The sequence below is a fragment of the Melanotaenia boesemani genome, chromosome 19 (genome assembly GCF_017639745.1).
Source record: "Melanotaenia boesemani isolate fMelBoe1 chromosome 19, fMelBoe1.pri, whole genome shotgun sequence".
Taxonomy (NCBI): Eukaryota; Metazoa; Chordata; class Actinopteri; order Atheriniformes; family Melanotaeniidae; genus Melanotaenia; species Melanotaenia boesemani.
The window spans coordinates 14,702,751-14,715,944 of record NC_055700.1 but is presented as its reverse complement, the minus strand read 5'-3'; the positions used below and the strand labels follow the sequence as shown (position 1 = coordinate 14,715,944).

The 13,194-nt window shown below is 39.3% G+C and overlaps 1 protein-coding gene across 1 annotated transcript; it reads right to left on the bottom strand.

The window, feature by feature from the left end:
* Positions 1-4,318: 4,318 nt before the first annotated feature.
* On the bottom strand, positions 4,319-12,586 carry LOC121630157. The gene is made up of 3 exons (XM_041970268.1): positions 11,918-12,586; positions 6,740-6,880; positions 4,319-5,094 (listed from the first exon to the last, which is right to left on the bottom strand). The coding sequence occupies exons 1-3, from the start codon at positions 11,985-11,987 to the stop codon at positions 4,907-4,909; spliced, it is 399 nt and encodes a 132-aa protein (XP_041826202.1). The 5' UTR covers positions 11,988-12,586; the 3' UTR covers positions 4,319-4,906.
* Between the last annotated feature and the right edge of the window lie 608 nt (positions 12,587-13,194).

Below are 13,194 nucleotides of genomic sequence, written 5' to 3'. Positions count from 1 at the left end.
AATGATTTGCAAGTCTCTTAAGCCGCAATAAAACACAGAAACATATTCATTTCACTCATTAGGAAAATAAAATATGTCACACTTTTATTTATTAACTAATATCTAAACAAATTCAAGATCTTATCTTAAATTTGATGGCGGCTGTATATCTCAAAAAAGCTTGGACAAAGTCATGTTATCAGCGGTGTAGAATTTGTCTCTTTTACTGTACATAAGCATTTTAGAACTGAAGAGATCAGTTGCCTGTGCCTTACTTGTCATATTCTAATGTTTATTGCTGGCAAAAGGTCTAGACAGCATGGTTGTCACACAGGCTGATTTGATGTTAGAATGCCTCATGTAAGACTGAGCTGCCTGATCAGGGGTCTTTCAATCCTCCATAACCTTCATATGATTCAGAGAAGATTTGCCATCTCTGTGGTCATCAGAATGCAGCCTACTCTACATGCATCAGTGATGAGTGCCTCAAAGCCTATGACCCTGCTACTGAGCCAAAGGAATTGTTGTAAGGGTGTCAGGCAACAATGTTTCATAGGTGTTCTCACTTGTTCTTTCATCTAAAATATTTCTTCACAGGTTTTATTATTTTTTATTTTGTATATAAAAGTTTGAAATAAACCAAGCATGTAACTTGTGCAAAAATGAAACCGTATAACTTTGTCAAGTTGCACCCCCCAACATTGCACCCCCTGTAGAATAAACTTTGAACCAGGGGTCTCAATTTACATTTTAGTTAAGGGGCCACATACACTGCAATCTGATCTCCACTGGGCCAGACCAGTAAAGTAACACCATAATAGCCTAAAAAAAGTAATAAAAGCTCCATCCATCCATCCATCCATCCATTTCCTGCCACTTATCCGGAGTCGGGTTGCGGGGGCAGCTGCCTTAACAGGGAAACCCAGACTTCACTCTCCCCAGCCACATTCACCAGCTCGCCCGAGGGGATCATTCCAGCATGTCCTGGGTCTTCCCTGGGGCCTAATTCCGGTGGGACATGCCCAGAACACCTCACCAGGGAGGTGTCCAGGAGGCATCCTGACCAGATTCCCAAGCCATCTCATCTGGTTCCTCTCGATGCAGAGGAGCAGTGACTCTACTCTAAACCCCTCCTGGATCACCAAGCTTCTCACCTGATGTCTAAGGGACAGCCCGGTGACCCTGTGGCGAAAACTCATTTCGGCCGCCTGTATTCGTGATCTTGTTCTTTCTGTCACTACCCACAGATCATGACCATAGGTGAGGGTAGGAACGGATTGGTAAATCAAGAGCTTTACCTTTTGGCTCAGCTCCTTCTTCACTATGACAGGCCGATGCAGAGTCTGCATCACTGCAGAAGTCACACCAATCCGCCTGCTGATCTCCCGCTCCATCCTTCCCTCACTCGTGAACAAGACCCCAAGATATGTAAACTCCTCCACTTGAGGCAGGATCTCATTTCGACACGGAAAAAAACACTCCACCCTTCCGGCTGAGGACCATGGTCTCGGATCTGGAGGTGTTGATTTTCATCCCATATGCTTCACAGAAGATTGCAGCCTGATGAAACCAACAGAACCACATCATCTGCAAATCATCTCTATTCTGTAGGGACATGACACATAAAGCCTTAAGTTCAGGGGTCAGCAAGTTGAAACCAGAGGACATTAAGACTGTAAGACTCTCAAGTTCAACAGCTAACTGATCAATGTTCTGAGCATAGTGAACAGTACCAAAGGGGATAATTACACCACCCAGAAACTTAGTCCAATCTGAGGTTCTGTCCCTCAGATGGAGATAAGCGAGACACCTGGTAGGAGCGGTGTCTACAAACCCACATCATGTCTGTGGGGCACCTGTAACACTGAGGAGAAGGTGTGTGTAGAGTAGCATTATGATAAGATGGACTGTGAAAACCCAGAGGATCAAAACTCATATTATACAGTGTAGGACCGACCAGGGTTCCAAACAGACATGTTACAAGGAAATCTGTTTTCACAATAAAAAACACAATTCCAAGTTTCAATTTCTCAATTCCAAGACCAGGAGGTCTGCCAAAAAGAGTCTCGAACATTTCGTGAGCTTCACCTTCAAAGAGCCACTCTCCCGTTCCACCACCTGCAGAATGTGGGTGATACTGTAGGTACAGTGATTTGAGATCAATGCTCCAACCTGTTTCATAGCTTCATTAACAAAAAGTGAGCCATTATCAGAGCTGATAGTGTGTTATTAAAGCAGCCAGCATGCTGTCCTTAGAAGTGTGATCCAAGCCATGCGTTAGTTTAGCAAAATTAGAGAAAAAGTGATGTGGAAGATAGGGATTCCCATTGGGTCCAAACCAGATCCCATTTTGGAATTGCGAGCCAGAATTCTTCTACATCCTGTTTTCCTCTGTAGTTGCAAACGACTGCAAAGCAGAAATATCAGGAGGAGGGATGGAGCTATCAACATGCAGAGCAGAGAAGTTTTGTAAAGGAGGGGCTAAGGAGTGAGTAAGCAGGGTAGAGCAGGCAGGAAGGAGTGAGACAGAGGTAAAGGAGGAGGAAGAGGAGAACTGTCCCAGACTGTCCTACACTGGGACAAACTGGAAAAACACAGAGAAGCACTGAGTTTGTCTAAAAAGACTGATTTTTTTTAGACCTTAGTTCAGCTTCTCTTTTGTTTAAACCCTCTTTTGTCTTCTTGAGTTCTGTTGGACTCAAGGTTCCTTTAGCAGGGAACACTCGGACTGAAATCCATTCTGAACAAAATTCAATACATTTTTTTCCATATTTGTTTTCCATAAATGTATTCAATTCTCCCTCAGGAGGGAGTTGATGCTTGGAGTCTTTGTCACCCACTGAGCTAATGAAAAGGTGGGGATCCCTGCTTCTAGTCTTTGAATGTCTTACTGCTCTTACCCAGAGCCGACCTCTGAGGGACCTATGTAGCTCTGCAGAGGTATTACCTGCTGTGTCCGACAGCACTCCATCCTGTGTGGATCCACTCACAAGACCTCAACCCTCTCCCTAACAATCTAGAAACCCAAGAAACAATCACTTCAACTCACCAGATTTATTTTCTATATTTGAGTTCGTTGATTTTGTCGGTGATTTCCAGAGAACCAAACGAGGGCTCCCCCTTTCAAAAATGAAGGCTGCAACTGGAGTTCGGGTTGATTAGACACACCGTTGCTGGGTACTCCTATGGTCACTTGTGAAATCCTGTTCATTGACGCCAATTGATGTAGAAAAATTAATTACCAATATTCTGGTTAAGAGAAAGTGTAACAAAGTTTATTGAAAAAAGAACAATTAATACTTGCAGCAAGGAAAGTCTTCCCCAACTCGCTTGAAGTCAGAGGAGACTCTGAGAGACCAGAGGCAAATGAGTAGTTTTTTACTTTTCTGTAGTACACAGGGATCATCATATCCAGATAAGATCAAGATAGGGTTGAATTCTCCCTTTCTTGGGACCTTGGGTGGATGTCATAAATATCAGGACTGGTGCCATGAACAACCTATATTCTTTTCAGCTATGTTTGAGGTTTGTGTCTCCACAAACACCAGTCTGTACCTCAAAGGAGATCATGCACAATATTTAAGGTGAATTACCCCCAAGAAGAACATTTAATACATGTAAAGTAATAATCAATAAATATCTTTTCTGCATTAATGCAGTAAAGAACATAGAAAGTTTAGATCAGTATTTGGTACCTTCAAGATGGCATCTTTGAGAAGGACATCCATGATTTGAAAAATAATGAAAATGCAAAATCACATTCTGCACACATGACAACGGGATAGTTGCAGGAGAAGCGGGATCCGGTGCTGGACTAGCCTGCCTGCAGTCCTGACTGGTCCCCAGTAGAGAATTTGTGGAGAATTATGATATAAAAATGCAACAATGACATCATTTTACAGCTGCACACTTTAAGACAAATTTGTATGAAGAATGGTGACAAAACTTACGAGTAAGTCCTTATCATTCGTTATCCTCAATACCCAAATGTCGTTTTGATGTTGTGAGAAAGAGTAAAAAAATTACCAAGAGGTAAACACTGCTGTCCTAACTCTTTATGGAAAGTGTGAAAGTGTAAAAATTGATGTATATTAAACAAATGAAGTTTACAAGACAAAACATGAAGTGCCTTGTGTTTATGTCTGCCCAGTAGTGACATAAAATGTTCAGTTTTGTAGATATATCAGTAACAGTCAAATCTGAAGTGGAATGGAGAATGTGATTTATAATGTGATTTAGATCAAGGCTGTTATGAGACAGTCTTGGCATAACAAAACTTGTAGACATCAAAACAGATCTCTTTTGAAAAATATTAAACATTTTAATAAAGTAATTCACAACATTACATGCTTTCACTGAACAATATTCCATAGGGTTAAATTACATGCAGTGTGTTCTCCCAAATTTGGCCTGTGGCCCCCGCCAACAAACTGAAAACATATTTCTTACTCTTAAAAGTGAACAATCTGTGACTTTAGAAGAACATATCCAACACATATTTGAGCTTGAAAAAGATAGCAAACTCCTTGACACAGAAAGGAATGTATGTCTTCCTGTTCAAGTGGATCTGAGATTTTAGAAAGCTGAAGTCAGCATATTTATGCTTTACTTCATACAAGGTGTTTATATTTAACTAACAGGTTAAATCCCACACAAATGTTTCACAATTTTCCATACCCGAAGCTACATTTGAGTAAGTGGATGTGCACAAAAAATTTACTGATGACTGTACGATGCTGCAGAATTATTTGCTCAAACATGTTCACAGTGTTATTTTGCCATTGCTGTGATCGTTTGTCCCAAGCCAACATTGTGACAAAACCTATTTCATGGTGCATACCAGTAACACCACACTGAGTTACACACTCATTCAGCTGATAACACAAGCAGCTATGAGAAGAGTTCATCTACTTCATTTTTGAGCAGATCACAACCACATCCTCAGCAGCAGGACACTGAGTAGTGCACAGATGTAGTGGAGTGTACTTGGATGCCAGAGGGGGGTGCTGTTACATAGGTCAGAGTCACAGCAGTGGATTCGCACCCCTGGCAGCTCTTGTTGCTGGCAGTGTCTTGATGTAGCACAGCCACTGGTCAAGACGATTCCCAGGGCCGCTGGAGGGACAGATGGGTAGACAGTCAGTCAGATAAGAGTGATGAGCTGGTGTTTGGCTCAGCAGGAAAAAAAAGCATAACTAAGCACCAAATGCTGCAAGTGGATAATGAGGAGGGCATTAAGAGATCTTAAGAGTGCATAAGAAAGGGAGACACCAGTTCTCTGGCGAATAGTGTGTTTTGTGGTCTCGAATAGAGGAAACAAAATGTTTACATTGGCCATTCTATACAGTATAATTTAAAGGCTGCTAATATATTTATATGCAAATGTAGAAACAAGGGCATTTTAGCAGGAAGGCATATCACATCCAAATCTTCTCCCTGTAAGGGGCTATGCTCCTGTAGAGATCCCACGTAAATGTTTTATTATCATTATTGTAATCAAAGCAGGGTTTTTGCATTTAGCAGGAAGGAAGAAAGAAATTTTGTTCATACAGCACCTTTCACAGATAAAAAAAAAAAAAAAAACTAACTAAAAGTTTATTAAATACCTTACCTGTTTGGCCAGCCAGGTAACTGCGCTTAGCAAGCAGTTCATCTCAACATCATTAATTCAGCTTCTCTGGACTTTTTCTAGTTATTTTTTCTAATAACCTATGGAGTATATTCTAACCAAATAACATCTCTTTTATGTATAACCCCTTAAAATAAAAGCAGCAACCTGGCGTCCCTGGATACAAAACGTTTGTCATTCATCCAAATACAATCTGAACGCATAATGATCTTGTCTGTAAGATGAGAGCAATAGCTCCAACATGAAAAGCCTCGGCTCATCAGCCTGCTTTTGATCTGTGAGCATGTTATTGTTTTTTCATGGGAAATTATTGTAAAATAATATGCAGTATCTACTCCTAGCTGTGGCATCTATTTTGTTTATAGCAGTCACACTATAACAGTATTCAACATCTTTCCCTCTTTAAAGAGGACAGCTGAGGAGAAAGACGACATTGTTTAGAAGATAATAACACTGGAGTTGTAAAAGCGAGACAAATGTTTTCTATCAGAGGACAAAGAATACGCAACCTCTAGAACTCTTATAAACCTTCACCAGCATCTATTTAATTTGGGTTTGACATGGCCACATGAAGATTAACAGGCTGACTAGACGCAGATTATCACGAAGACACTGCCTTAAGATTTTGACTAAAAGCTTGTCATGCTGTACGTGACAGACAGTCCTTGTGTGAGCTTGCTGTTTCTCTGAGCAAATGGAAAAAACTGCCTCATCAGCCATTTCAACACACACACATTCTTGAGATGTCAAACAAAGAAACAGCTGGATTGCCCATGCTTCATCACTCATCTGACCCTCACCATCCTGCCTTGGATGTCCACATTCTCCGTTTGACTCAACATCAGACAGTGAATGACTTAAAATTTAACCGACAAAGCACAACAAAGTTGCATAACAATCCTCTGCACAGAGATAAATTAAATATTTACATCAGCCAGGAAAAGAAAATTTACATGAAAGTACGATTAAAAATGATTATGCCATTGGCCGAGTGGTACGTCAAAGTGAATTTGTCATAACTTGCTAATCTGTTACCCCTTAAAAATTCACTGAATAAGCATCATATTCACGCGCATTAGCTCATTAGAGGAGAAACAGAGGCAACTGTGTTGTTTATGGAGGTTTACTCACTGCTCTCCGTCTTGATGCAGAATCTGTGTTTGAAGCCCTTGTGTGAGTGGGTGCAGGTGATGACTTCTGGGTTGGAGCAGCCCACGTCCACATACCTCTGGCCCTGGATAATGTTGCAGCCATAACACTGCAGGCCGTGGACTACAGGGATAACACAAAAAAATAAATAAAGCATTGGTGTGCAAACTGAATTTGAATTTTATTTACACAGTTAGTAAAAACACTGTGATGCCAAGAAGCATGTTTGGATCATGGGAAATGATGGGAAGAGATGCCATTTTTCCAGGTTATTAAGTCTCAATCTTATTAACGTAAACATAAAAACTGGACCTGCAATTTCACTTCAGATCCAGAGAGAGTGTGTTTATATCACTGACATCTGTACACATTGGCACAATGGTTATAATTAATTAAGGTCTCAGAACTGAATTTGTACACAATCAGAGGAAATATCTCTTCATTAATTAATTTATTTGAAAAGCGTAGCCACATCAATTGTGTTTGTTCTGGGATTAATTCTTCCTTTTTTTGTTCTGTTTTGTTTTGTTTTTTGACTGTTTTGTTTTCTCTGCTGGCTAGCTGATTTTGTATGGCATCTGATTTTTGGAATTAAAATTTGGTCATTTATTCTGGAACCCGTATGTAACATGTGTCTGTGACAAGCTATTTCAACCCTGCAGATGGCGATTTGCCCTCTGAGGTATTTAAGGAGGTGAGCTGTGCAGTACTTTTTATTAAATGCTCCTCAGAGATTTAGCTGAAACTCTGGGTTGGTATGAATTTACATGTCACAATTTCATGCAAGACTCTGGCTTCCAAAAGCTCCTGGTGTGGTCTTCTATTAGAGCTTGAGGATAACAGCTTGCAGGCAATGACAAATATCTCATAATCACTGCTGCTCAGTGTCCTGGAACTTAAACCACCTTAGGCTTAGCTGATACCACTTTAGCTCCACCTACTACCCCCAACTTATCAACAATACCACTGCAATATCCTAGTGGGTCAATGCCAAACCCATCCCTGGGCAGTTATTAAGTTGGCTGACTTCTCTTCAGTTTCTGTGGGTGCACCAGGTCTAGGTCCTTCCAAAGTCAGATGGAGTTTTTTTTAACTATCAGCCTGTGGGTCCCAGCTCCAGGGTTAGTGGATTCAGTCTCATTTCTGCTTCAGTGAAAGTCTTACAGTCTACCATCTTTGCTTTGCTTCTGGGTCAGAACCTGCTGACTTCTCTTCAGTTTATAAGTCATCCTTCTGTTTGGCTTCTGGTCTGACCCTGTTCTTCACTGATCAGTGACATGAGGAATATATCCTGTTTGCCTGACAGGCGAGACACAAAATAGACTCTCTTTTTAAGGTTTATTCTTCAGCTGAAGGTTCTGTACAACTACACATGCTATACAATGTATCAGACCCGGAACAAAGAACATAGTTCTTTTTAGGTATGTGAATGAAAATATGTTTGCCTTCAACATCTGGAAGTCATATGTGTAACTTGAGTACCTTCTGTGTTTTTCCTCAGCATCAGGGAATATGTGGGAATAGTAGTCTTGACTCACACTGTTATGAACTTGAGGTTTTTAGACTATAACAAGTCTGAATAGTCCTTCCTTAAGTAACCATCTCAAGAAGATGTTCTGCCAAGGCAGAGGTTATGTACTCCACAGTGTTGGTTTGTCCATCTTTCTGTCTGCCTGTTAGCAACAGAACTTAAAAAGTTATGGAAGTATTTTGATCAAATTTTATGGAAATTTCCTAAATTGAATAAGGAACTAGTGATTGGATTTTGGGGCTAATCTGGATCACCGCCTGGATCCAGGAATGTTTAAAACATTCTTCACTATGGGGAGATAGGACAAAAAATTACAATGGCTTGGTGGAGGTCTGCACTCTCTGAGTGCTTCTCGTTAAAATAGTTGTAAACCTGTTGTTTAGTTAATGTGTAAAGATGTATGCTTGGTTTCATAAGGCTCAAGTCTATTTGGTTTTATGAACCCAAAAATGTGTCAACATAATGTTACTGAAAAGAGCTGAGAAGTGAAAGACAATGTGGCTTGTAAATGTTGCTCAGAGCTAAATGATTTCATACAATTACCTCACAATAATCATCACAGAATAGCCCAATAAAATCATATACACTGCTTTCATACAGAATAACAACAGGAGGAATATTTAATGTAGGTGATAAGATTTATTATCATGATATTATCACTTCTTATCATGGTAAGATTATATAAAAAGTGCAGTAAATCAAATGCCTGGGCTTTTGTCCACCTGTGTGATTTAATAACAAGCCCAATAAACACATTTATAAAGAGTAATGATTTTGCTTGTGTCTTTCTTTTTGGTAATAATAGAGTAGCTATATTTCAATTTTCAAGTAATTCCGTCATTCTTTCACAAAAAAACAAACAAAAACAAACAAAAACAAAAACAAACAAAAAAGCTCATTAATGCATTAAACTGGCACTGAAGACTTCTTAAAAAATGGGTGATATTATGTTGTTTCAGGTCATCAGCAGTCTGTGCATCAAAGCCCAGTTTTATTTCTTGTTTGCAAAAGATAAATTTATAGTGATATGCCAGTAGACTGTATAAATCCAAGCAAATACTTGGCATCAGATCATTCAGTGCATATTGCAGGTTTTGAGCTTTTTATGATATAACTTCCATATATATATATATATATATATATATATATATATATATATATATACATTAACTTGCTGTGGTTGGTTTAAAATAATCTCTTATTTCCATATTGATTTTTGGTAAGGGAGATTTTCTTATATTAAAGTGGCATCTGTAATTTCAAATCCATACCATAAGAATCTGCTTTGATTGATCTAAATTCTAATGATCTTGATATACCCTGGAAAAGTGAAGTCAAACTGTTATCCTATTATCTTGATTTTGAGAGATTAGTGGCACAAAAGTTCCATATAAATATTTAAAGCAAACAAAGTTTGTTTGGACTTTGATTTAATCCTATTTTCTGTCCTCTAAGACTTATCTTGAGTAATAAACCCCATTCTAAGCTGTTTACCTGCCATCTTCAGTTAGTGATCTTAAAGCCACTTTACCACTTGACCGTATGATGCTGGTTTATTTTAAAAGTTTTTTTCCCTTTTTAACACAGAAATGAAAGTCTCAAAAGTGATAAAAAATGTTTAGTCTTTTCAGTGCAGAAGTGCTGGTAGGGATTTGATCATAGCACAATGCAATATAATGCAAATTTTAACAGAACAAAAATTCTCTAAAGGATCCTTTCATCTTAGCTTTCCCTCTTTCGCCATGCAATTGTCTCACCTCTCAACTGTTAAACTCTTTTAAGAAAGTAAGACTAAGCCCAACCAGAACAAATCCACCAGAGCTTAAAGGGATTGTAGTGAATTCAGCCTGCTCACACACCTGTGCCTGTCCTCCAAAAGCCTACCCACATAAGATGGAAGATCAGCTTTGACTGAAACCAATCCCCCCTCTTTATCTGTGCTGCCCAGTGGACTCAGTGTGAGGGCAGAGAGAGGGCTGCAGACTCTCGCCGCCTCTGCTCTGTTAAATAGCCCACCAAAAGCTCTGATGGAGCTTTCAGGAGCAAACTAATCCTAGGCAAATGCTCTTATAAAAATCACTTTAGAAATCTGCTGGAATCAATGTAAAGCCTTGCAGGGACACAGAGCACATGCCAGTCTGTAGGGGATGTGTCATATTCCCCTGTTGGCACAAGTTAAAGCTCTCATAAATACTGCAGTATTTCATTAGAGTGAGGTAACGGTTGTGGAAATATAAAACAGTGGGATGGTCATTTACATTTGGCAAATAACCTGATTGAACAATTCACCATTCTGTGCTGCTACACAAAGCACTCATGAAACATTGAAAAGCTGCCTGCTATGAGCATTTGTCAACATAATGAGGCTACATTAGGGAGACAGTCAGCTCCTATTGTACAGTACAATTTATTATGAGCCTACACCAGGTCCTCTTCCAGTATGCATTAAAAATGTTCATTAACTGAATCTGTTGCGACCTAAATCCAGTTTTGCTCATTATTTGTGATGAGTACATGGAAAACATCTAAAAAAAGGACACAGTTATAGGCAGAGCAGGATCATTTGTTATGCTGAATTCAACAATTAATGTGCAGTTAAATGGGAAAAACTAAGAAATATTTTTCTTTCACACATTGTCATTAAAATTGTGCTAACAACTAACAAAGTAGCTTTAAATGAACCATTGAAATATCAGTAAAAATGAAGTCCAATATGACACAATAATTCCAAATCTGTGATACATGCTGAGCTGTTGTGGGTTTTCTTGTCTGACAGTATTGGTATATAGACATCTTCAATAATAATGCTATTTCTAAGCCTACCATTTGAAATCAAACTGGACTGATTGCTTTCATATATTATTTTGTTTATTTTCTAAGTTATTCCAGAAATACAGTTAATTTTGACAGAAATAACACTAATTAAAAACCTAAAACTAATTAAGACTAGAATGACACATGTATAAGGTTATGTAATCATTGGTACCATTGGTGGTCTGCTGACTTTTTATGAACATTGCCTTATCAGTATACAACCAGCAGGATCTTACTTCACCCAGTTGGAGCTCAGGCTCTCTGACTCAAATGCAACAGTAAGATTTAAATGAAGCCAAACGACATCTTAGCACACAAAATCAACCCCTTTTCTTTTCATTTGGATCCCACTGAGACAATGGTTAAAGCCAAGCTGAGTCAGGTCAATCGTTACTGCTCTATAGGGAAATTTAGTTTGTCTCTTGTATGGATATTACATATTGTTTGGAGACATGGATTTGAAATCCCAGGTCAATTACAGCCAGAACAAAGGCATATTCTCTTAAATCAGCTTGTAAGATATGGTTGCTCTTTGTGCGATCTGTTTTGCTTATGAATATTTTTTTTTCAGTTCCACTTACAGTTACTTAGACATTTTGCAAATGTTTCAACTTTTGCTGTTTTTAATATCTGTTTAAAATGTGTTATTTTTACAACCATACATCATGTTATTGATCGCCTGCAAAAGGCTGATGTAGTGAAGATCACTGAATGTATCATTAGTGCTTAGTTTGGGTGTACAAACACATGCAGCTTGTCCGTATGTCTTTGTTAACTACAGCATGCATCACACATTCAAAATACATCCCACTCACCTTTTGTCAAGCAGAGCATCCAAACCAAGATAAATCCAAATCCGTACACAAACCAGTTATGCAAAGTCATGGATGCAGCACAGGAGTGGTGGTCAGTGGTCTGTGCTGGTGGAGGCAGAGATTTCCTTTTCTCACATTTAATATTCCACCAAACCAAACACAAAGAGAAATTTCATAGAGCTTCTGCTTTCCAAACCCTGAGTAGCCCAACTGTCTCTCCACCTCTGCCTCAGCGTAGCTCGCGCACTGTTTGAGTGAACCGATAGCGAGACTCCAGTGAGAGAGGGAGCCAACCAGGCAGTCAGTCAGCTCAGCAGCCAGTCAGGCAAAGAGTTGAGGGAGAGGATGATTGAGTGAAGGAGCTAAATAAATGAATGTCTTCTTCAATGGTCTCCTCACGTCCTGAAAAGGACAAGCTGCTGAAAAATATCTGGTTAGAAAAAAAAAAAAAAACTTCTTCTCTCTCATGTCATCTTCTAAAGAAAAGAAAAGCTAGAACCACCTTCTGTCATCACAGAGATGAAAACAACCAACAAAGCACTGAGTGAGTTCTTTTCCAGCTGGGACAAGCACATCAATCAGGATTAAATCCTAATTGATAATCCATTGTTTCTAATAATAGCTCAATCACAATGTGTTAAAAGCCCAGGCGTTAAATAGGATGGTGATCCAGAGGTTCAGGTTTGGTGTATGCAAAATTGTGCATCCTTGTGTCTCACAGTGGAGCCATTGCCAAATGACTCCCAAACACACACACACACACACACACACACACACACACACACACACACACACACACACACACACACACACACACACTCACACACACACACTCTCTCTTTCTGAGTATGTGGGTTATCTGTGCTTGGTGTATCACTACACTCTCACACAGGAGAGAAAATTCTATCTAATCAAGAATTAAAGACTAAATCCTTTCTTGGAGTCTGTAATGCCAGAGGATAAGGCAGGCTTTGTGGTAAGCCCTCATTCCATTCCCAACCAAAGTAACATATGGTCTGGCCTGATAGATGGCAGCCATTGATGGCTTTTACTCCTATTAAGACATATTTAGACTGTCAAGTACTGATTTGATCAGTTTGGGATGAAAAAAAAAGACTTGTATGTCATCAAAGCTCATTTAAAAAACACACAATGGCCAATCATGTAACCGTACGTTTTTTCATACTACTGTACACACACATGTGCGTCTTATTTTGAAGCGGATTCAGCTCTGGGCATGCTGCCTCTCGTGTTTGTGCTTGTATTTAAATCATTGT